Source organism: Cinclus cinclus, chromosome 5, assembly GCF_963662255.1.
Source record: "Cinclus cinclus chromosome 5, bCinCin1.1, whole genome shotgun sequence".
Lineage (NCBI taxonomy): Eukaryota > Metazoa > Chordata > Aves > Passeriformes > Cinclidae > Cinclus > Cinclus cinclus.
In genome coordinates, this window is record NC_085050.1 from 35,682,051 (window position 1) to 35,703,988 (window position 21,938).

At 35.6% G+C, this 21,938-nt stretch overlaps 1 protein-coding gene across 3 annotated transcripts in view; it reads left to right on the plus strand.

Annotated features, from left to right (window-relative positions):
* The window catches only part of GLRA3 (glycine receptor alpha 3), a 74,717-nt gene that overhangs the window by 34,679 nt on the left and 18,100 nt on the right, over positions 1-21,938 (plus strand). For all 3 annotated transcript variants that reach the window (XM_062493611.1, XM_062493612.1, XM_062493613.1), the window contains 3 exons: positions 5,064-5,287; positions 8,176-8,258; positions 17,759-17,896. In XM_062493611.1, the coding sequence (XP_062349595.1) occupies positions 5,064-5,287; positions 8,176-8,258; positions 17,759-17,896 (445 nt within the window). The remainder of the gene's footprint in view (positions 1-5,063; positions 5,288-8,175; positions 8,259-17,758; positions 17,897-21,938) is intronic.

The following is a 21,938-nucleotide window of genomic DNA, read 5'->3' on the forward strand; positions in this document are numbered from 1 at the left end:
GGGACATGTCCCACTAGACCAGATTGCTCAAAGCCTTATCCAACCTGCCCTTGACTGCTGCCAGGGTTGCAGTATCCAGAACCTCCCTGTTCCAGTGCCTCATCACTCTCACAACAAAAAATTTCTTCATTCAACCTTCTCTTCTCCAAGATGAACAGCTTCAACTTTCTCACCTTTTGTAGCAGAGGTTTTCCTGTCCTCTTGTCAACTTTGGGGCCCTCCCCTGGACTTGATCAAACAGTTCCCTTCTTATGATGGGAGCATGGGAACTGTAAACAGTACTTCAGTATTAGTGAAAAGATGTAATAAAAAATAAATAATCCACTTATTTGCTGTAATAAATAAGACCAGTGAAAATATCGCCAGTGTTTGTTAGCATAAGAAAATAGATGAACCATTTCAGTTCAGTCTAAATTTATTGAAAGTTAAGGAAGGATATTCTTGTCTTTAGATTTAAAATGTTTTCTCCCTCCACTTTGATATACTTACAGAAAGCAATCAAGTAATAAATTAAGTCGTAAAACAAGTTACCAATTTAAAGAAATCCAACCTTTCATGTCTACTCTCACAGAACTGACTACTCTGTCCAGTCCCGTATCATCCTTCCCTGCACTTTCTTTTACATATTCTTTTGAACAGATAAGGCTGCATCGTAAGTAATCTCAGTAATGATGGAATTCCAATTGCTAAAAGTATGAGGAAATACAAGGCAGAATACAAAATACAATCCTTCAGAATACGAAAACTATATTTTCATTTCTCAAATGCTAGTATGAATTTCAAGGTTATTCTCCTACTTTGATTTTGTAGTGTCATTGATAACCTGCATGAAAAATGACCTGACAATTTGAGCGGCGAACTTAAATGTAAATATTTGAGTGTCTGTACTAGAAAAGTTTTGTTAAAGGCATATTGAAATTGTTACCTGAAAAACTCTTGGCCCAGTGTGAAATTTTCAGCTATGGTAAAGGAAAACTAGAAAATTAAATCAATTTGGACAAAGTAATTTATTACCTGAAGTGCAGCCACAGTGCTTAAGAATGGTAAATATATTTAAAATGGAAATATGTTATTACCACAAAGTACTGTTATGCCACAGGCCATCCTGTCTAATTATACCAGTCAAGGCAGAAATAAAAAGCATGTCAAGTTGCATGTTTTTCAGACACCAAGACAGTAACTTTGGAAAATCTCAGCAGTAAAAATTAAAACTATCAATGTGTTCTGCAACATAAAACCTTTTATTGTACAGCATTGCAAATGAGATTTCATTACAAGTGCCATAGCTAACACATGAAGAAAAAATTTTCCACAAGAACAATATTTGTTAGAGTGTTTTATGTTTACTCTTAACAGTGCTCTTTCAAAGTCTGTAAGATGCACACATTAAAATTTTACAGTGAGTTAAAACAAGTGAAGGAAGAATCACTTGACTACATTATACAAAGGAAAAGTCTAGATTTCACTTAGAAGTATATATTAAGCAAAATTATAATAATATTTGGAATGGCAATAGAGTTCTGTAATTTATGCATGAAATTCTGAATACTTGGTTCAAATAGCAGCATACAAAATTATGAGAGCATATGATATTCAGTGTTCTAATGAAGGGCATATTTTGGACTCTCTCAGATCTAGAAGGATTCCACATGCAGTGCATACGAAAAATGCATTAAAGAAATAGTGAGAATTAGGAAATTAGTATCTTGAGGATTTGTGCAAAAATCTCCATAAAGCTACATTGTGTATGTTATGGTAATATAGCTGTATCTGTACAAATATAATGAAGTAGAAATCAAAATATTCTGTAAGTGTTTCAGATTTTACCATGTGCTGGAAATTACTAATCAAAATGTTAGTACTGAGGTCCATAGTGGCGCAAGCCTTGGCGTGGACAGCAAAGAGCAATTACCCGATCTCCAATTTTTATTTTATTAAGCCTTGTGAAGCAGATGGACAGTATCAGGACCCTCTAAGAAGGTTCACCTTGTGGCTGAGGTTTTGGAAGTATGGTGAAGCAAGTGCAGACCCATGTCTCACTCTTGTTCTGTAGAACCAGGGTACAGCAGCTGTTCGGACAATGGCAGCCTTGAGGTTACAGATGAGGCTGTGGAAGTCACAACAACTGAAATGATGATTTCTCCCTCCCCTCAAGGAGCCTTTCTGTCACAGTTATTTGAATTAGCAGTCATCCTTTCAGGCAAATAGCACACAAGAATACAGAGCCTCTTGTAGGACAACAAATCAATTCAGGCAATTTGATTCTGGCCCCTGTGTTTGCATCAAACAACCCTACTTGTTTAAAGCAGTTAGGCCTTGTGCTCATAATGTGTAATGATAAACTGAGATGATGGATACTTGTCTTTCATAAAATAGCAATCAAACATATCTCTTTACTTTTGATAGATTAGGATTTATTTTTTTTTGTGAATATTGAGTGCCAATTCAAGTCAGAGTTTTCAAGGGAGAGAAAAATGAAAAGCAGCTCCAGCTGCTTCTGTGAAAAATTTAACCAGGACTTTTTTTCATCGTAAGAGCCGGAAACAATTTAAACCAATAAACTTTACTCAAACTGACATGCAGAATAACTTAATATAATCTTGAAAGGATTCCATAATTTGTCATTCTCCATTTTCCTTTTTCATTTGGCTTTCTTGCTATGTATTTTTTACCTGTTCTGTCTCACACATGTGAGAAGACCTTTACTCTACAACTAAACCTGTCCACAAACTCTTCATATTCTACCAAGAAAAGTAAATAGATGGACCTCAAGTTATATATTTTAAAATAGAAAGCTTGGGTTGGGATGAAATGCAAAGTCCTGAGTGCTGAAGTGCTCCCACCCCAGTGTACCCCAGTGCCCCAAGTTTAGAGCTAAAGTTTCCTTCAGTGCAAGGACTGTCCATGCTGGAAAAGGCAGTGGAGCCATCCTTGCTCCCACATCCTTCCTCTTCCTGGCCTTTTGATTTTATGCTGCAACCTGGAATGGAAACTGCTACTACATGGTATTTGGGAAGTCATTCAAGGAAATAAGTGTATTTCAGGGGTTGTTGTTCCCTCTTACTAGAATGCATCAGAAATACTGTTCTCTGAGCACTGAGGCACAAGCTTGTATAGGAATTTTGTCTTGCTTTAGAAACACGCAGAAAGTACAGCCTCGTTTCTACATCTGTAAAGTAGAAATCCCTGGCTCTGGATTTATCACATAATGAGTTAATTATATCATTGAGTTAATTATAAAAAATACCAACAGGTTCTCTCTCATAAGAACTTTTTATGGCTTTTGAGGCTGTCACTACCCATGATAAAAAAAGAAAATCTTTCTTTCCTTACCTGAAAGGGGTTGGGGTGTGTTTGTGCACATGTGTTTAACAAATTAATTAGCAGTTTATTTCTTTAAATAGGGCAGTTGTTTAGCAATTCCTATGCTTTTAATGCTTCCCTTTGGTCAGAGACATTTTCCTCTCTACTGAAAGCAGTAATCTGAATTAATTTCATTCTTCAGGTTTATTTTTCTACTTACTTTCTTTGTCCTAAAAATATTTAAGGTTATGTGAACATAAAATTCTTTACTAGGACTTCCTCTATATGATTTGCAATATTTTTGATTGGCAATAATTGTTAAACATGTTTTTAGCATATTTGGGTACCCTTAGTTAAGCTGAGTAATTAAATTGACCAAAACATGCTGAAGATATGAAAAACTGTTTCTCGTGAGTAAATTTTGCGTATTGAGGTTTCTATTGTCCTTTATTATGTCTGTTGGCATGATTCTTCCCACTACATGGCTGCATGCTGCAAGTTTCCTAGGAGAAATAGTGATAAAATGCTGGATTTTTAATGAACAATTTCTACACCAATACAGTTTTAACTAGTTAGTCTAACCTATTATAACTATTATCCATAGCTTTTGGCTATATTGTATTTCTCACCCCTGCACACTTAATTTCCCATTCTGACTCAAAAAGTTATCTTGTTAAAATAAATTCTCATCATCTTTTTATACCATATACAAGTGATTTTTTTTTGCACTTTTGTTATATTTAGAAGTGTCATGTAAGGTCTGACAACAAGTTGCCATTTTCCTCTGGCAGCTAACCTATTTTTTCCCTATTTTATTTTTATCTTTTTCATTAATGCAGTTCAAATAATGAGGAAAATCTTATTATGACCAATAAAAGTATAGTTCTTATGTCCTTATGTTCAGTCACAGTTCTAAATGCAATGTAATGAGAAGCTATTACTCACTTTTATTTAAAAACAACAATTTTCAGAGTGGTAAAGTTGTAAGAAAGTGTGGAGCATTAAATACATTTCTGACAGAATGTATGTGCAGCTCGAGAATGACTTCCAGAAGTTTAAAGCACTCACTCATCTTTTCTATAAGAGCACTCTTGATAAAGAGAGGACTGTCTGTAGAAATTAAGGTGACCACACTTGCAGCTAATCTAATTTATCATAAACACTTCTATGGTCTCTACCCTGTTTGAAGAGAGGAGGATCGTGTGCCCTTCCCACACTGCAGTATGGCAAATTACTGCTCATACAGTGTTCACTGGGGAACTGAGGCACGGAAAACTTGTTTGGTGGGTCTAAAATAAGTAAGGATTAGATAAAGAGAGAAAAAAAAATTTCCTTACAGTGGGACAGATTCTTACTGACAGAAATAGGGAAGTGGGAATACCCCTCCAGGCATATTTCTTTGATATCCTTTTGAAAGGGATATTTCTTTCAGCAGAAAAAAATAACTCCATAAAACTTTTTTTATGCTTCTCATTTCAAATTCCAGACAAATTTGTGATAGGAGTAGAGTTATATGGAATTATATAAACTGTGCATGGAGGTTGGATTTCCTTATCTCAGGATTTTTTTCTATTGCCCTGAAATGCATCTTTATTCTTATCCATTGTGTCCCCACTAATATAAATAGGTATCATTCTGGCATTCAGCTAAGTAATTCTTTTGTCATCCACAGATGGACAGGGGATTACATGGTTAAGAAATGAAATAAAAGCTAAATCCCTATGCTTGATAAAGCTTTGCTTGTTTTCTCTTTTATTCAGGATTACCGAGTGAACATCTTTCTCCGTCAGAATTGGAATGATCCACGCCTCGCATACAGTGAATATCCAGATGACTCTTTAGATTTAGATCCATCCATGCTGGATTCAATTTGGAAACCTGATTTGTTCTTTGCTAATGAAAAAGGTGCCAACTTTCATGAAGTTACAACAGATAATAAGTTGTTGCGGATTTTCAAAAATGGAAATGTACTTTATTCCATCAGGTGAGTCTCTATTCTGATGAATTTTTTTCAGATAGAAGCTCAAATGTACAATTAGGAATTGCTAAAACACATATTCAGGTGCTAGTCATGCAGAACTATTATGTGTGTTTTGAATGCAGAATTTTGTCAACATTAATTGTTCATATTAAAATAGAAAATGATTGCTCATTAGGCATGCACACAGTAAAAATAATAAGAAAAGTATCTTTCCCATTGTACAGTACACGTATTGAGCCTAGAGGAACTAGGACACGGCACAAAACAAATCCTGTAATAGTATAATCTGAGTTGGCCTATGTATGAGTTTCACAGTCTGTAGTCTTCTCCAATTCCATGACAGTCCAATGTTCCTGCTTTTCCCCCTTTTCTGGATATTGCAGTTGCACTTCAACATGAAAACATGGCCTGTTTGAGGAAGTATGACATTTAAAGATAAATCACTTACTGCTGAAGATTGAGAGAAAACTGGAAAGTAAATTTTTGAAAAGGTTTTAAGAAGCTGAAAGCAGCAATCATAAGTATTGACAAAATTTAATTATCCCACTTCTCTTCCCACCACTTTCTTTTTAATACAGACATCAGTAGGCATTTTACCACTGTCTTCAATAAGCCAATCAAATGAGAAACACATTGGTTTAAGTATGCTAATGCCCCACTCGATTTGGTATTGAAGCAGTGACTCACTTGTGCAAACTGTTACTCTTTTCAAAATAAATATACTATTGTCTACTCAGTATTTTGCTTTGCATGCTTTTATGACATTGAATTAATGCATAATTAGACTCTTTGAAGAGACGTCAGGAATCTGTAAACAGTTGTATACTGGAGAAAAAGACTTGCATGGATGTGTCACTGGCAAAAGAGTCTCCTTCCTCCTTCCCTCCTTCCAGTGCAATTAGGCAGCACTTTTTCATCTTACATGTGGAGAAAGGGTTGGGTTAAAATTCTTATGAGGATTTCATATCCAAAAGGAGGTTAGTCTGCCTCTCTGGCAACATAATCAATCTTCAGTGTCATGACATGTACTCTGTCACTAGAAACAGATTCAGAGTAGGTTAAAAGGATTCCTTCTCTGGATTCAAGTAGAAAGTAGAGCTAAATCAATTATCTGCAGATTTCTGAGTCACCCCAAGAGGCATTAGCTGTTGTTCCACTCTAATCAAATAACTCCCTGCCTTGCCCTACTCCTTCCAAATATGTACAGCACAGAGTATAGACCCCACCACTCAGCTGAAACAACTTTGGATTGCAACTTCAATACAATTCAGGCCAAGTTCACAGCCACATGAAATTAGAGGAAAAACCTCAAATGTAAGAAGTATTATAATATTAAATTATAAAGGGAAACATCAACTGTGCTGAAAGCAGATACTAGAGAGCTCCTCTGTTTTTTATGAAGCCAGAAACTTTATGTTGCCTTGATTTAATTAAGAACTATTACAGTTTCTAAAACAGATTTAAAAACATATCATTGGCATCTAGTTTAGTTATGTACATTTGAGTGAGTTAACCTTCTGATAAGGGGAGATACAGTAATTGCTAGTGTGCTGATATCAAAAGGAAAGAAAAAAAGAAGTTTCTAAATGTGCTTCTTTCTTTCAGTCCCTATTTTCTCCTCATCGTAATTGTATTGGAACAATTCAGACAAGAAAATAATGGAAGGTACACTCCCTGATTCAAGGAAAATTTAATATACAATATTAAAATATTTACTGAAGTAAAAAGTGAAGTCCAGGTGTCTCTGAAATGACTTGCTGTGTTACCAGCCTACTAGCCAGAATTTGCCTTTGGAACTACTTTTAAGAGCATGGAAACAGAGGATGGGTCTGACTTCCCTCCTCAGACTCTCCTCATGCAGCTCTGACACTGTCTGGCTAAACAGAACTTAGAGTAACAATTAATCAAGGAGGATTAGTCAGCACAAAAAAATATATATTAAACAATTTTAAAAAAAAAAAAAATAAAATTAGGTAAAATAAGTATGCAGTTATACTTTGCAGCTACTTCCCACTTTCCTTTTCCCCAGTGCCAAAAACAGGGGAGTAGGTTCAAGAGAGGGGGATTAGAGCCAATCTAGAAGAGCCTTATGTATGAGCAATTGAACTGAAGCTCCTCAGGTTTTTGTAGGACATTCTATCAACTTAATTGATTTATGAAGGTAGAGTCATGGCCCTGAATGATGAATGGATACCTAGGCATGGCCAGGGAGGGAAAACACGTGCCTTTATCTCTTATAAATTTTTCTTTCTGATTCCTTGGAGAAGTTCTACTCGAAAGATAAATTATTGCATTTATTTAAAATTTTAAAACACCTCTTTTCTCTATAATTTGCAAAGAATTTCTCAGGAAGTATTAGGACTAATACTGATGCACAGCTACAGTTCAGAATTACAGCCATATTTCAGTCTATGATCAATATCATAAAATGTTTCTTTAAACCTTTGTGTTGGCATTTTAAGCACCTTATTTTAGGACAGTAACACATAAAATTACTTTTCCACTATGATTTGAAGCTGACATATGTTATGAAATTCCTGTAAATTTGGGTAAGTTTTATGCCAAGGATTTGAAATACAGGAACAGTCCAATAATTCTGCTTTAGCACAAAAAGGCACACTGCTGTGTTCCTTTAGACTTCTCATTAAGTTAGGCAACCCTACTGAAAAATTTATTTTTCAGAAAGTGCAAAATCTTTTTCTGTGTTGTCATACTAGGCTGAGTTAGATGGGTTCAGCTAAAAGAGATCTTTTTTGAGAGCTTCCTGTTGATTTATGTATTCTGTTTCTAATTCCTTCCATTGTATTCATGCATTCTTCCTGCACAGTTCTATAGATTTATTTTTTTTTAGGGGGGGGTCTATTTTTAATGAGATTTTTGTGTTCTTTCAGATTGACTTTAATACTTTCCTGTCCGATGGATCTCAAAAATTTTCCAATGGATGTGCAAACATGTATAATGCAGCTGGAAAGCTGTAAGTTTGCGTAATGTATTATCCTATACATACTTTTGCAGGGATATCAACAGCTATACAGGAGGTAGGAAAACCCCTTGTAGTGGTACAAGAACAAATTTTCAAAATTAATCTTCTGTTTTATCAATAGAATCTGTGAAATATACATGATTTTAAGAGGAACAGGTCCTTTCATACCTATTTGAACTGAAAATCAAGAGGTTTGTGTAAATATGAAGTTACCATTAAACTTAAGTACCCAGTGACAGTTTATACAAAATTTCTGCATACAGGGTTTCACCATAAGTCTTTTTGTGTTCATACAGGAGGTGAATAATATGGGAGAGCATAAAGGAAACATAAGAATAACTTAAAGGAGTGATTTATGGGATTTTATGTGAAATAAAATGATTGCATTTTAATATATCATATATTTTACTTATCATCTGCCTTGATATCTTATGCCTAAAAGAGAATGGAAAGTGCAAAGCAGCTATGCCATTTTAAGGCACAAACACACTCACAAAAGGAGAAATCAATGATTCTGTCTGATGCATTATAGTCTCATTTTCCTTGCAATATGAAGTATTTTGGAATTGCTGTTTCCCTTAAAATGAGAGGACTTTGAAAGAGAGTTGTAGCAGAAAAATCCTCCTAATGATACGAAGGACAGAAATAAAGTAAAGCATTTTTGAAAGCTTCCAGCAATCCAAAGTTTGTGAAAATAAATGACAGGGCAAAGACAGATTAAGAAGCATTCATGTAAAAGATCTATATTTACAGTTTTAAGGCCAATATGTAAAATATTTCAAAAATAAAAGAATTTTGCATATAAAATGAACATACTGGATTATTTGTAATATATCATAGATCAGAAACACATAATTTAATTAGTGTATTTTTGGACGATTTTTCTTCTTTTACTGAAACAAAGCAGCATCCAAGAGAAGGGGAAGTCAATATGTCAGAACTGTTTCTTGTATGGTATGCTTTTATAGAATATTGCAGGTTGAGTATAAAAGCCAGATCTATCTTTTATTACCATGGACAGATGGTAACATTATGAAGCAGCCTTTCAATATGAGGACAACAGCTGAATCTGACAGCAGAAATTTTCTTGACTAAAATGGAGAGATAGTTATTTGTTGCAAATTTCAAGGAGTTTAGGACAATATTATATATCCAGGATTTGACCAAAACTCCACAGTCAACCGGAGCAGACGATCCTACTGATAACCTATGTCACTGTAAAATCAATGTGACTAAAAAGGTTAGCAGGAGGCAGTTGCATTGGAGTATATGCAGATGGCATATATACTCACTAAATAAAATTATGCTTCAAAGAGGAAGTATCATAGTGTTTGAACAAGCAAAACACATCATTAAAAATATTTTTAAAAGTTATGAAATTTTTGCTTTAACAGCTTCATAAAACTCAGCTGCATTTTTCCTCTCTTTCAGCTGTTGTGAGGACAGGTCAGACAACAAGTGAGCATTCTTGAACAAACAGGCATCTGGTTTGCTTTAGAGAAACCTTGCAGGAGCCCACAATTCCCACAAACTACACCACAGGGAACCAACTTTTATTAGTTGAATAGCACTGTAGATGTTCTACTATATTTTCCAGCAGAACATTTTTCACTGAAGTCTTGGTTTTGATCATTGAGTTCAGTAGGAGTAAATTCCCAGCTGCACATTCGCTTGGTAAAAGAGACAGTTCTCACAAAAGAAGACCTAAAGAAAATACAGATGACTGCTTCTAATTCTTTATTCACAGAGATCAAATTGGATTTCATAAGGAAGTTGCAAGTAATAAAGCCTTTCCCATATTGCCTTGTCTAATTCTATTTTACCTGTAACTTCAGACATCAAAAGAAAAAAAAATACAAAAAAACAGATTGTGGGAAAAGATGATGGCCTGAGGCAGAAATTTTGCAGCATGTGGGCACTCTGGATATTCTTACATGTCTGATAGCAGAATAACCAGTTAGGTTTGCAAGAACAAGGCAGCAGTTCCCTGAGATTATTTTGGGACAGTTCCAAAGCAGATATGTACAGTGACCTAAGTTCCAAGATCCTAGACCTTTGAGAGCAGGAATTCACCTGTCCATAGCCAGTTTCTCTGGAAGGACAGGAAAGGAAAAAGACAATTTGGAAGTGTTACAAAAAGTATCTACATGCCAGGAAAAAGACTAACTAGGTAATAAATAAATAAATAAGATTTATATAAGCGTGAACTCTGTTCAATTTCCAAAACTTAGGAAAGCGTGAGCAGAAACATTCAAATTCCAGACTCTCTGGCTAAGAAAAAGCATCCAGTTCTATTTAAAATTATAGAAGATAAAAAGGAGGATGGGTGCATTTGGCATTTTCCCAGGCTTCACATCAAATCTCCCGAGGTAAGAACTGACATAACCCTGAGAGCCTGAATCCATCCAAGCATCTCTGATTTCTAGGCCACAGTGTCATACTCTGCTCTGGCTGTCTGCCTTGCATTTTTTTTGGTGCACAGTGAGACAATGTAAACAGAAGGATCAAAGCACTAACCCTAGTGGTTAATGCCTTGTCTGGGGAAGTGGAAGACATTTGGGTTCAAAACAGAGAACACAGTCCTCTCATGTCCCAAGTGATGACCACCAGGCTATGTTATAAAAACCAAAGTGTTTGCAGGAGTAAAACAGCAGCAGCCATGCTTCCAGATGTTTCTTTTTGAAGTGGTGATCATTGCTGTTTTCTCCACTGAGTGCCAGGTTGTGTAGGACGTTGTACATTATGAATTTACAAGGCCCATTTGTCTCACGGTTTCTGTAAACTGTGTCTGATCTTTCAAGCCTTGCTCCTGCATGTGCCACCAAGCAAATGAGAATAAATCACTAATCTTTTTTTTTTCTCATCTTACCACTGGGTTGCAAAGACTGACATTTATAAGAGACAGATCATGGTCTTTAAGAGGTAATTTTGTTTAGTACTAAATACTGTTGCTCCATCATAGAAAAGTCTAAGAGAAAAAAAAATCATGTATGGCTTTTTTCCCCCAAATGATGTCTTTACTTTTAGCTGTCTCGTGTTATTTTTTTTTTTTCCAAGGTCAGTATAAGCAGCTGGATTTACCCCTGGTAAAAGTACTTCATTATATCATGAAGTGTCTGAAAAATATTTAAGTGGAAATGTCTTTTATTTTTAAAGGATTTATTTTACCAAATGATTTCTCAGCATCTAGAATGAGCTGCTTTTTTATCTTAGAAAGGGAACAAATAAAAATGCACATATGAAATAATCCTTTCTATGGTTCTATGCCTTACACCAGGGCAGCCCATAGGCATGTGGGATAATTTTAGTTTTATTCTGCTTGAATAAGATACAAAGAAATGTCAACTAGATACATATTTATTTCTGTGGCATGTCTCCCAGGAAAGAAATGTTTTTCTTTCATATGCTAGAGCTTGTTGTCTTTCCTTTTTAAGTTTCACTTTTACCTCACAGCATTCCTCTATTCATAAAATACAGTTATAACTTTATGTGACATTTAATATTCCTGAATTTTCAAGGAATATTCAAAAGACTAAGTTACAAAAGAAAAGATATACTATGTAAAGCAACATAGGTAACATACAAAAGACTTTCTTACCTCATAATTTTAACTTTATTTTTATTTTTCATTTAAACAGTGGTCCTTTTCTTCCCCTTTTGATTCATGGAGGCTTTTTTAGTCTTTCCAAGCAATCATGCTCTTGTTTTCAGGATTGTTAAAGAAAATTCCCTCTGTACTACATGATTCTTATTTGCACAATTTCTTTTCGCCCAGTCTCTAGTTTGGAGATTGTACAAGTGGAAAAAGATAGGTATGCAGGCTGCAGCAGTACAAGCTAATGTACTTGTATGTGCACATTTTTCATTTTTCCACAACAGCATAAAGACAACATAAGATAAAATAACTGGGGTGTATTTCTCATCTGCCAGCAAATCCTCAGGTCTCTACCTGAATGACAGAAATTATGGACACACTAGGTCAATGCCTGTGCCAGAAGGAGTAGAAACCATCCTGCTTCTCTCCATTTCAGTAGCACAAAATTCATCAATTGCTCAGGCTGTGGTTTTTACTGTGCAGCTGAGTGACTCAACCATTGTGTCTATCTGAGGTGAGACATGAGACACAGCTACAAAGATCAGGATAGTTGTAGTCTTCAGCTCCTGACCAATGCAGGATGAAAGGGCAGTAGTAACTGTACAACTGCTACTGGCATACAGAAACTAGAATACAAATGATAGCTGAACACCTATAGGCTTCAGCAAGGAATAGTAGGTTTGGGAGATGTGCCAGAATGCTGAGCTGAAATGTTACCCTTTTCCAAAATTCAGGCTAAGAAGAATAAACCTGTCACTCCCCAGGGAGTTCCTTCAGAATGAATTAGAGGGCAGTGCAAGGTGCAGCCACTTTGCAAAGCAGCTCAGAAGTACTTTGAATAAAATCCTGCTTTCTTGGAGCTTCAGCATAAGTTTAACCTTGAAATGAATTACAGCTCATTTCTGACGCTAATATATTTAGTGCATAATGTAAAAGAATTTGTTCTAACCTCAAGCCAAAACCAGATTCGTTAGCTCTGTCATATCTTCCCCCAGCAATGTTGCTGGGAATTTAGGGCACAATTCAAATATCTGGCATGCTCTTAGGAACACTAATGTGCAAGCAGTCTGTCCTGGAAGCAAACTGAGGGGATGCCTAACAGAAAAGTAGTGCCATAACCCTAGTCAATGTGACTGTAGTTCTTGCTTCAACTGGAGACCTAGAGAACCGATGGGTTTGCTGACTAAATCCAATGTTACTTTTGGAGCTGTACCTTACTAAAAATTAAATAAATGAGAATGGAATTTAGATAAACCACTGGGATTAAAAAATTAAAAATAAATTCTGTAGCTGAACTAAATTCTTTTACAAAAAAGTCAGTTACTCTGCTCAGTTGTTTCATGCTGAATATGTGTCTGTTTATTGAACATGAGGAAAAGAGTTGGATTTTAATATACATGTAGGTATTTTAAAATGACAAAAGGGAAGCACAGCCTTCCTGTAATAAAACAAAATGAGTAGAAAATTTGTAGGATATACTGATATTCAGCTGGGTTGCAAGTTTGCTCGTGGCTTGGAAAAGTATGCTAAGGGTGGAGGGACAAAGCAGACGAAAGTGTCAGCAGGTGTGATAAAGGAATTATGTTGTAATTGCCAAGACAATGACAGTTCAAAGGTGTAGAGTCTCTAATAGTACAGGGAGCTGCTTGCCTTGTGTTTCTGTAACAGTGCAGTCCTTGGAGAAGCAGGAGATGTTAAACACTTCATCCATTCTTCAAGACAAACTTTTGGATGTTCACTGTCTTGTCTATGAGATAATGACCTTTTAATGCCTACTACTACTACTACTGAATTAGCTAAAATAAAATCTTCCTACTCTTAGCATGCAACTAACATAAATATCTTGGTTCCAATAAATTCTCTAGAGTAATGTGGACTGATGTGGTTTGAATGGGACTCAATTTATTTAAGGCAGGCTTCAGTCCTATACTTTCAAACTTGGATGAATGAAAAATTGATATTTATTATTAAAGATAGTGTAAAAAAATTAGACAAAGATTCCTTCTTCCAGGAACCTCATATGAGTGTAGATAACAATTTATCAACACCATTTTTGAAAAGATAATTTTTTTTTCTGGGAAAGATGAGTCAGATCAAGGGAAAAGTTTGTTTTTTCTTTCAATACAATGTAGATGCCTTTGATACTTAGAAATATTTCAGCAGGATCACATTATTTTTTCCTGAATTTTTCCCTGGAACCTCTAATTGAAAATGCTGAAAATTTTCACTCTAGCTAAACAATTTTCAGTGCTGTCTAAAGGCTAAATTTACTATGTCTGTCTTATCCAACATCTGCCAGAGTTTTGTATAGATTACATCAACTAAATAAAATACCACTATAATTTAGTTTTATTTGATGTCCGGTTATTCAAAACCCTCCATCAACTATTCCAGGCAAAAGTCCTGAGAACTCATCATCAGTGCCTTCTCTCTTCCACCTTCTCCCCTGTTAGTGTGACAGTTTTACTTTCATTTTGTCACACTTATCACCAGCTCTGTTGCACACTGAGAAATACTAAAATAGTATTTCTGTAGACCAAATCCAAGTTTCCCAATTGTTTCAGGCCCTCGTCCCTTCTAGTAAATTCTAAATTCTGCTTAGTTCCCTACTTCGTCATATTCATCTCAGGCAGAGCTCTCAGTCTGCCAGTATATGCTTCATTAACTAATTACCTGGAAGGACTTCAGGCTCCTGAAAATTACATGTCTCTTTAAGAGAACTGTTTGTACAGAGGCTACAGTGCCATACATTCACACAGTTCTTGAGTTTTCCTAATAAATACTCTCCCTGGAAACATCCTGGTTCTAGGATGATGTCTTTGCCATATAATTACCAACAATTTACAACCTTCTTTTGCATTTTAGATGTGCAAGACCTCCGACTTTGCGTTAACAGAGAGAGTATTAGTGTAACCTAACCAGTCATATTAACTCCTGAGCATCGCTGTTCAAACATAACAAGGTTGTTTTTTCCATCCTTTCTTTATAGCCTCCATTGCTTTCAGCTATTCATGTAGAGTAAAAGGTTCACTTTTTGCACCAGTGAGCTGCACCCTCATATACTACCTAGGTTAGTGACTGACTGTCCTTTATTCAATAATAAAATTTATCCACTAGGAATTCCCTAAATAACACTGTACTTCCCAGCCACTGATAATAAAAATATCTAATAGCAATTTATAATAGTCACCACCACCACCACCACCTCACAGTCAAAAAAGAAAAAAACTTCAGGTTTAATGAGGCTAAATATCATGTTGGGTTGCTGTTAATCCCTTATGGGCCCTAAAGGGAAATGCCTTGTTCTTTTTAGCTGCTGCATATTTCAGTGCAGTTCTTACAAATTGCATAATATGTCTAACAATATAACTAACACATATAGCACAAGTTTGTATGGGTAACCACACATCCATTCAGAATAAAGCCTTCATATTTCAAGACCACAATTTACTGCTCCATTTGTACATAATAACCATGTAATGGAGTGCAACTTCTCAGATTTTTATCTCATACACCACATGGAAAATACACACAGTGTTTTTCTAATCTTCAAAAGCAGACTAGTATCAGCAACAGGCATTTAGACTTTTAGTTAAATTTATGTTATTGAATGACATTTCCTAAATTGCTTCAAGATAATGCACTGTGGTGGTTTGTAACTAAACCCATGACATGCATATTTGTTAATCAGTAGCCAAGAACCAAAACCTCAGATGGACTTCCACTTTAGTACTTCTAGAAATGGACAGGGACAGTTATTACAATTAATCAGCAGAGGTCTAAGAATTAGTGTGCCAGGGGTCTGTATTTAGGCTCATTGCATATATAACACTGTATACCCAAACTGTAATAGCATAAATACTACAGTATGGTAACCACTGGTTGTTTTAAAGAGTGATTTCTATAGAAATGTCTTTTTCCCCTTATGGACTATGCACACAGTACCATGAGCATTCTCAGTGTTAAGCACAGTACTATTCAGCAGGTCCTCTTCATAAAATTAATTGAAAAAAGATAATTTTTTTTATTTCATTCAAGCTGATTTAATTTAACATACTAGTGGAAACATTATACTATTTTAAATTTATTTGGTATAACATAAACTCACATCTCTGTTAAGCTCTCTATATTTTAAGACACTTTTAATTTATGACTGTGATCTTGACTTACAAAACTGAAGTTACAGTTTTGAATGCTAATGCTATATTTGAGCTTTTAAAATGTAAACATGACAAAAAATTAATTACTGCAGCAGTGCTTTGAATATGCTGCTGTTATTTGTACTATATTTCATTATAGCAGAATTAGTGGGCAGAGTAGAAAATGAAAATTAAAAGCATGCATTAGAGATGAATGAACCTTATTTAGGGAAATACATTTTGACACAGCAGTTGTTTGTTGCCATTTCAATGAGTTTTACTCAGGGAATATCACTTCTGGCCATAATCTACATGCTTCAAGTGGTAATCTGCTTTACACACAACTGCTTTTTGTCTGAATTCATGAAAAGTTTGATAATATATTTACTTCCAATTTTTCACAGTTTATGGCATTTAATAATGAAATTTAACTGTGTTTATGAAATATCATACAATCAATAAGAAAAGCATTTTCTTGTACACTTGATATATGCTTGTAGTGGCTTGAGCGATGTCTGATCCTAATTATTTAAAAGGATGTGGTAGTCTCATTTTTATCATATTCATCCAGCCTCAGAGAAAGTGCCTAGTATATCAACAGTCAGCTGGAGTTCCTGTGAATACCTGTATAAATGTTCTCCCCAAAAGAAACATCAAGCATTTAGAAGGAAGAAGAAGTGCTGGAAACATTTTTACATTTATAAATACTAATTCTTAGCTCCTCGGTTCATTCAACACAGATCAGAAAAGCTGAAGTGTATCTCAGTTTTCAGCTCAGCAGGTCAGGTCACTGAATGCCATTTATAGGTTTATTAAAAGAGTAACGACATCACTGAATATAATGGGGTAAGATTTATGCCCACACAGCAGAGATGTTAATTTTTTTTGCTGAAACTCAAAATTTCAGTAATTTTGAGCAGTTTCTCCTAGAAGGTTCTGAGCAATATACTTTAAACAGTAATTTGTTACTGAAAGGTTAGAAGAATTTCTAGTTCTCAACAGGTTATTTTCAATAGTTCATTAGTATTGGACTAAAGCAGAAAGCAAATATTGCAAAGAAGCTAAAAGCTATATGAATTAGATGAAAAACAATCTCCTTTTACCTTTTGGCTCCTTCTAGTATGTGTGGCTCAAGTTTGAATGAGAATATGAAGCCTTTTGAGTTTTTTTTCCCCAGTTGTAATAACCAGATAAAATTTATTTAGAAAGAAAATTAGAATGAAGAGCCTGGGAAAGTTAATGGATCACATCTTCAGAGAAAAGCAGTTTTTCAATTCAACTAATAACTGCTGCAGAATTTTTAATTCATTGTTGTCTTTGAACAGTTTGCACTTAAACATTCAAATTGACATAAATCCATCAACACAACTTTGACAATACACATTTCACCTCAAGTGAAAGGAGGAAGAGATCTGAGTGTGAAGGCCCTATTTTATCCTTCACGGGCTGAGGAGAGAAAGATGTTCCCAAGCATCCAAGACATTTGGATGTTTACCTAATTTGAATGCTTTTGTTGAATCCATTAATGACCATCTAATTATTAAAATTTAAAAGAGTTTCATAAGACAGCCATTTGGTCTCTTCCAATTCAGTATGGCATATGGCAGATAAAAATTTGTGCTTAAGAGGTACAAGCAGACCCTCTGTACTATGTCCTTTTTATAAAATTTACTTAAAATATTGTAATTTGATATGTTAGTACTTTTCAAAGTTTACAGCTGACTTAAGAGTTTCTGTGGGTTCTTTCTTTGTTTTAGTTGGATACACAATGAACGATCTCATTTTTGAGTGGCAAGAAAAGGGAGCGGTTCAAGTAGCAGAAGGTCTCACTCTGCCACAGTTTCTGTTGAAAGAAGAAAAGGATTTATGCTACTGCACCAAGCATTACAATACAGGTAGGAAAGTGATTGCAACTGAAAAGACTTTTAACATGTTTTGTTATAATAAGTGTCACAGTTGGGCTATTTTTTAAATGCTCTCACTGAATTCAGGATTAGAGCATACAGCTTCATTGTGCAAGGTAATGCAGTCTTAACTGGCAAACAAACCAAAACTCCCTGAAAACTGAACAAACTTCAATTTTAGGTGTCTTAAGAAAATATAGAGTTGAAATAATTCAGAAACTGTTCCATCAGGGGTTTTACTTACTGAGTAGTTGCCATGACGATGTGGGATCTGAAGCTCTACTGAAATCCAAAGGTCCACATGCTGTGCACTCATCATAGCCTGGCTCAGTCAGGAAAAAGTGACATAGGGTTGCCAAGTTATCCCTGCCCTAGTTCACAAAGCAAGGGGGCAATGTGAATGAGCTGAAAGGATTCTTAGATGGCCAGGTGTACAAACTAGACATGAGCATGCAGTGACAGGTCAAGGGTGAATGGATTCAAACTGAAAGACAGGAGGTGTAGATATCAGGAAGAAATTATTTCTGTGACGGTGGTGAGGCACTGGAACAGGTTGCCCGGAGAAGTTGTGGATGCCCCATCCCTGGAAGTGTTCAAGGCCAGGTTGGATGGGTCTCTGAGCAAGCTGGTGTAATGGAAGATGTCCCTGCCCATGGCAACTAGAAACTAGGTGATCTTTAGGGCCTCTTAATGCAAGTCATTCTATAATTCTTCAATTCTATGATTCTATGATACTGAATTGAAGCCTTTGTTGAACTGAGATATTTAGCTCATCTCTGGGATTACTTGGAAGAGGAGGGGATTCACATTTACAATATAGTTATTATATTTTTATTTTAAATTGTGAAAAACTATATTAATAACTGAACAATCACAAGCCAAACAATCCTGAAAAGCAAAGCCTATAAATGCGGAGTTTATATATTCTCTTGAGGAAAAAAAAAAAGCTAAACCTCTTCCATTCTAATCCGTGTATCTTTTAACTTATTGCTCTCCAGTATGATCAAACACGTCTTAAAATTTAAGATTAGAATTATTCATCTGGATTCTGCTGAAATGTCAGGGACAGAAAATTAAATAGGTGGTGTTCATAAGAAATGTCCTGCTACAATCAAAATTAAGGAGGAGTGCTTTCCAATACTGAGTTTTATCACAACTGCAGTGGTACCCTAAGAGAAAGGAAGGCTCTCTCATTATTTCCATTTAGAGCAGGAAGATACTGTTGGAGATATTTTGTAGTTTTCCCTAAAATAAATTGGAAATACTTAACATGCACTTTCATTATACAATTACTAATATCTGGATAATCCTTAAAAGCCTTCTAAAATTCGTGATGCATATCCTGTAGCAGAGTAATTTTTTCACTCTGACATTTCTTTGTTAATGATAAGATAGAAATTCCTATTATTCCTTTTTTCCTTTCTACCATAATCCTTATGATAAATAAGAGAATTTTGTTTTCATTATTTTCCACTGTCTCCTTTGAGATATACAAGCAACTTACCCTTTCTTTTTAGGATTCTCCTGATTTTGTGCCACTTTAATGAGTGCCTGTAATTGTATTCTATACCCTGTATATGATATTAACCAGTGAGATATCATGGTATAGAGTATTCTTCTCTTGTTTTTCTAAAGTTCATTTGCATAACATGATGCATTAAAAATCTCTGAGAAATTAAGACATTACTGTGATGCTTAACCTGATACTGAATGGAAACCTGGTTGAAAATTTCAGAATTTCCAGTGATTTCCAAACACCCTGTCCAAAGATGAGTTGTACTCTTACTCATCTGTCTGAGAACTTACATTATAATCATCAAAGTTTAAACCTTGTGATTTTGACTGAAACTTCATTTTTTCAATATTCTGAAGGCACTACTTTTTTTTTTCTTTTGCACCCTACGTTTCAAGCCTATTTAACTTGGTATTAAATTTTATCTAAGGAAAAATAGGAAAATGTGCTTTGCCTAGGCACACTATACTAGGTTACGTAGGGTCAACTTATATGTACTGTTTTCTCACTGTGGCACTAACCTGAGTGAAGAAGCAGAAGCAACAGATGTTATTAACTGCATGTGAGGCCTCGTGGTTCTCAAGATGTGGCTGGAAATGTGCTTGTCTCTGTGCAATTCTGTCACATTTAGGTGAGAGGAGGGATTTACTGTGATAAGTTTAAAGAGTGTGGTCAATTAGCAACCTGCTGGATTCTGTATTGCTTTGTCCAAACTGCATTTCTCTGGCCAAACATGCTCTAAGATGTGAGTGCAACCCACAGCCTGGAAAGATGAAGCTCATGCCGGTACTTAAAAAGTAATTGGACCATTTAACTTGTCCACAAAAAAATCAAGGCATTTGATAACACAGAAACTTTGGAAACCTGGATGTCTCCAAGGATGAGAATGTTAAAAAAAAAAGATGCCAGCAAAAGATAAAGCAATTGCACAGCTGTGGGACCTGCCTGTGATGGGCGGGGGGGAAAATGTGATGCTGATGCTGAGCAGCAGATGGAAGAGCATGTCCTCATCAGAGGAAGCAGCTGTGTGCCCTGCTCTGAATTAAAGCACCAAAATTACAGGTACAGAACTTTTTCAGGGCAAATCAGAAAGAAAATGTGGCTTTACCTATGAAGGACTACATTCTACTACTACTGCTATTTAAGATTACAGTGTTTTGTCCAATGCATTTTTTTTTAAATTCAGATCTTCAGTATTAAGCAAATTTAATTTGATTAGAGGGGTTTGGTTTTTAGAAGAGTAAGAATTCCTTTTATTTCTTTGTTACGACCAATATTATTAACTGCCATTTGTAGGCTAAATCCCTATGAACATTATATTTAAAGACAACTACTTTCACTATGTCACTTGGATACATGTTCAGTAATGTGCTTCCTTTAAGGCTTCTGAAATGAGATACTGCAGGCAGATATACCTTTAAGGTACTCCACAAGAACCAAAATTTACAAAAAGCAGTTTTTAAAATATGATATGAAGTCTATTTCTTTTGCCTATGACAGATTAGACAAAATGAATTCTTAAAATAATGCTAAGCAACTGCAGCTTGTATGCAGTAAGTGACCGAAGAAGAATATTTAAATTAAATTTAGTTACAACTCAGGATGGAAAGTTCTTCTGAGACATCCTGTAAAACAGGAAAAAAAATCCCAAAATTCTCCCTGTGAAGCAAATTAACATGAAGCTTCAGGACAGTATGTGGAAACTCATCAGTGCATGTCTCATCAGTGTTTCATTCCCAAATGAAAATGGTTCACTGTACCAGAGCTCAAAAAGTAAACTGCATCTAAATAAAGAGACATAACTGTTTCGGCAACAGTACAGCAAAATGGCTCATCAAATCTTGTGTTCTGAAGTGACACAACAACATTCCTGATGATTTTCATGTTTTGCATCCACAGGCATATTCGCAGTGACCAATTTGGAAAGCGAAGCAGAATCATAACAACCAGAAACATCACACGTGAACCATTTACATTACAAGGACAGTCTTGCTTTGCCGCATTCCTTTGTGACATTAATTACTTCCCTGGGTTGTTATGCAATACCTTAATTTTATTTCAAAGACGTAATTTCAATCACAGCTGCAAAAAGCCCAATATACAGTAGCATGAATTTATACATAATAGCATTGGCTAACAGGCACAAATGAGTCTTGGCTTTAGTCCTGCATCGTGGATAATGCTTTATACCCGTGCTTGAGTGATATTGCCCAGAACAGTCTTAGGTCTAATAATGCCTTTTGGATCAAAGAAGTGGATGTTGTGGTCCTGGAAACAGTGGAGCTGTGACTGCTGCACTCACCATCAGAACTGATTAATTCTGTGTGTGACTGCTTCTGATAATTGCCATCTTGATGAACAGCGTGTTTCCTTAGCTCCACAGTCCCCATCTGACTTCCTAATATGCACATCCCAAACACAATTTTTTCTCATGATCCCATTTGTTCCCCCATAGTCAAAAAGGTTGTTTAAGAACCTGTAGATTGTGGCCCTTCTAAGTCTCACCTTCAACTGACCTAA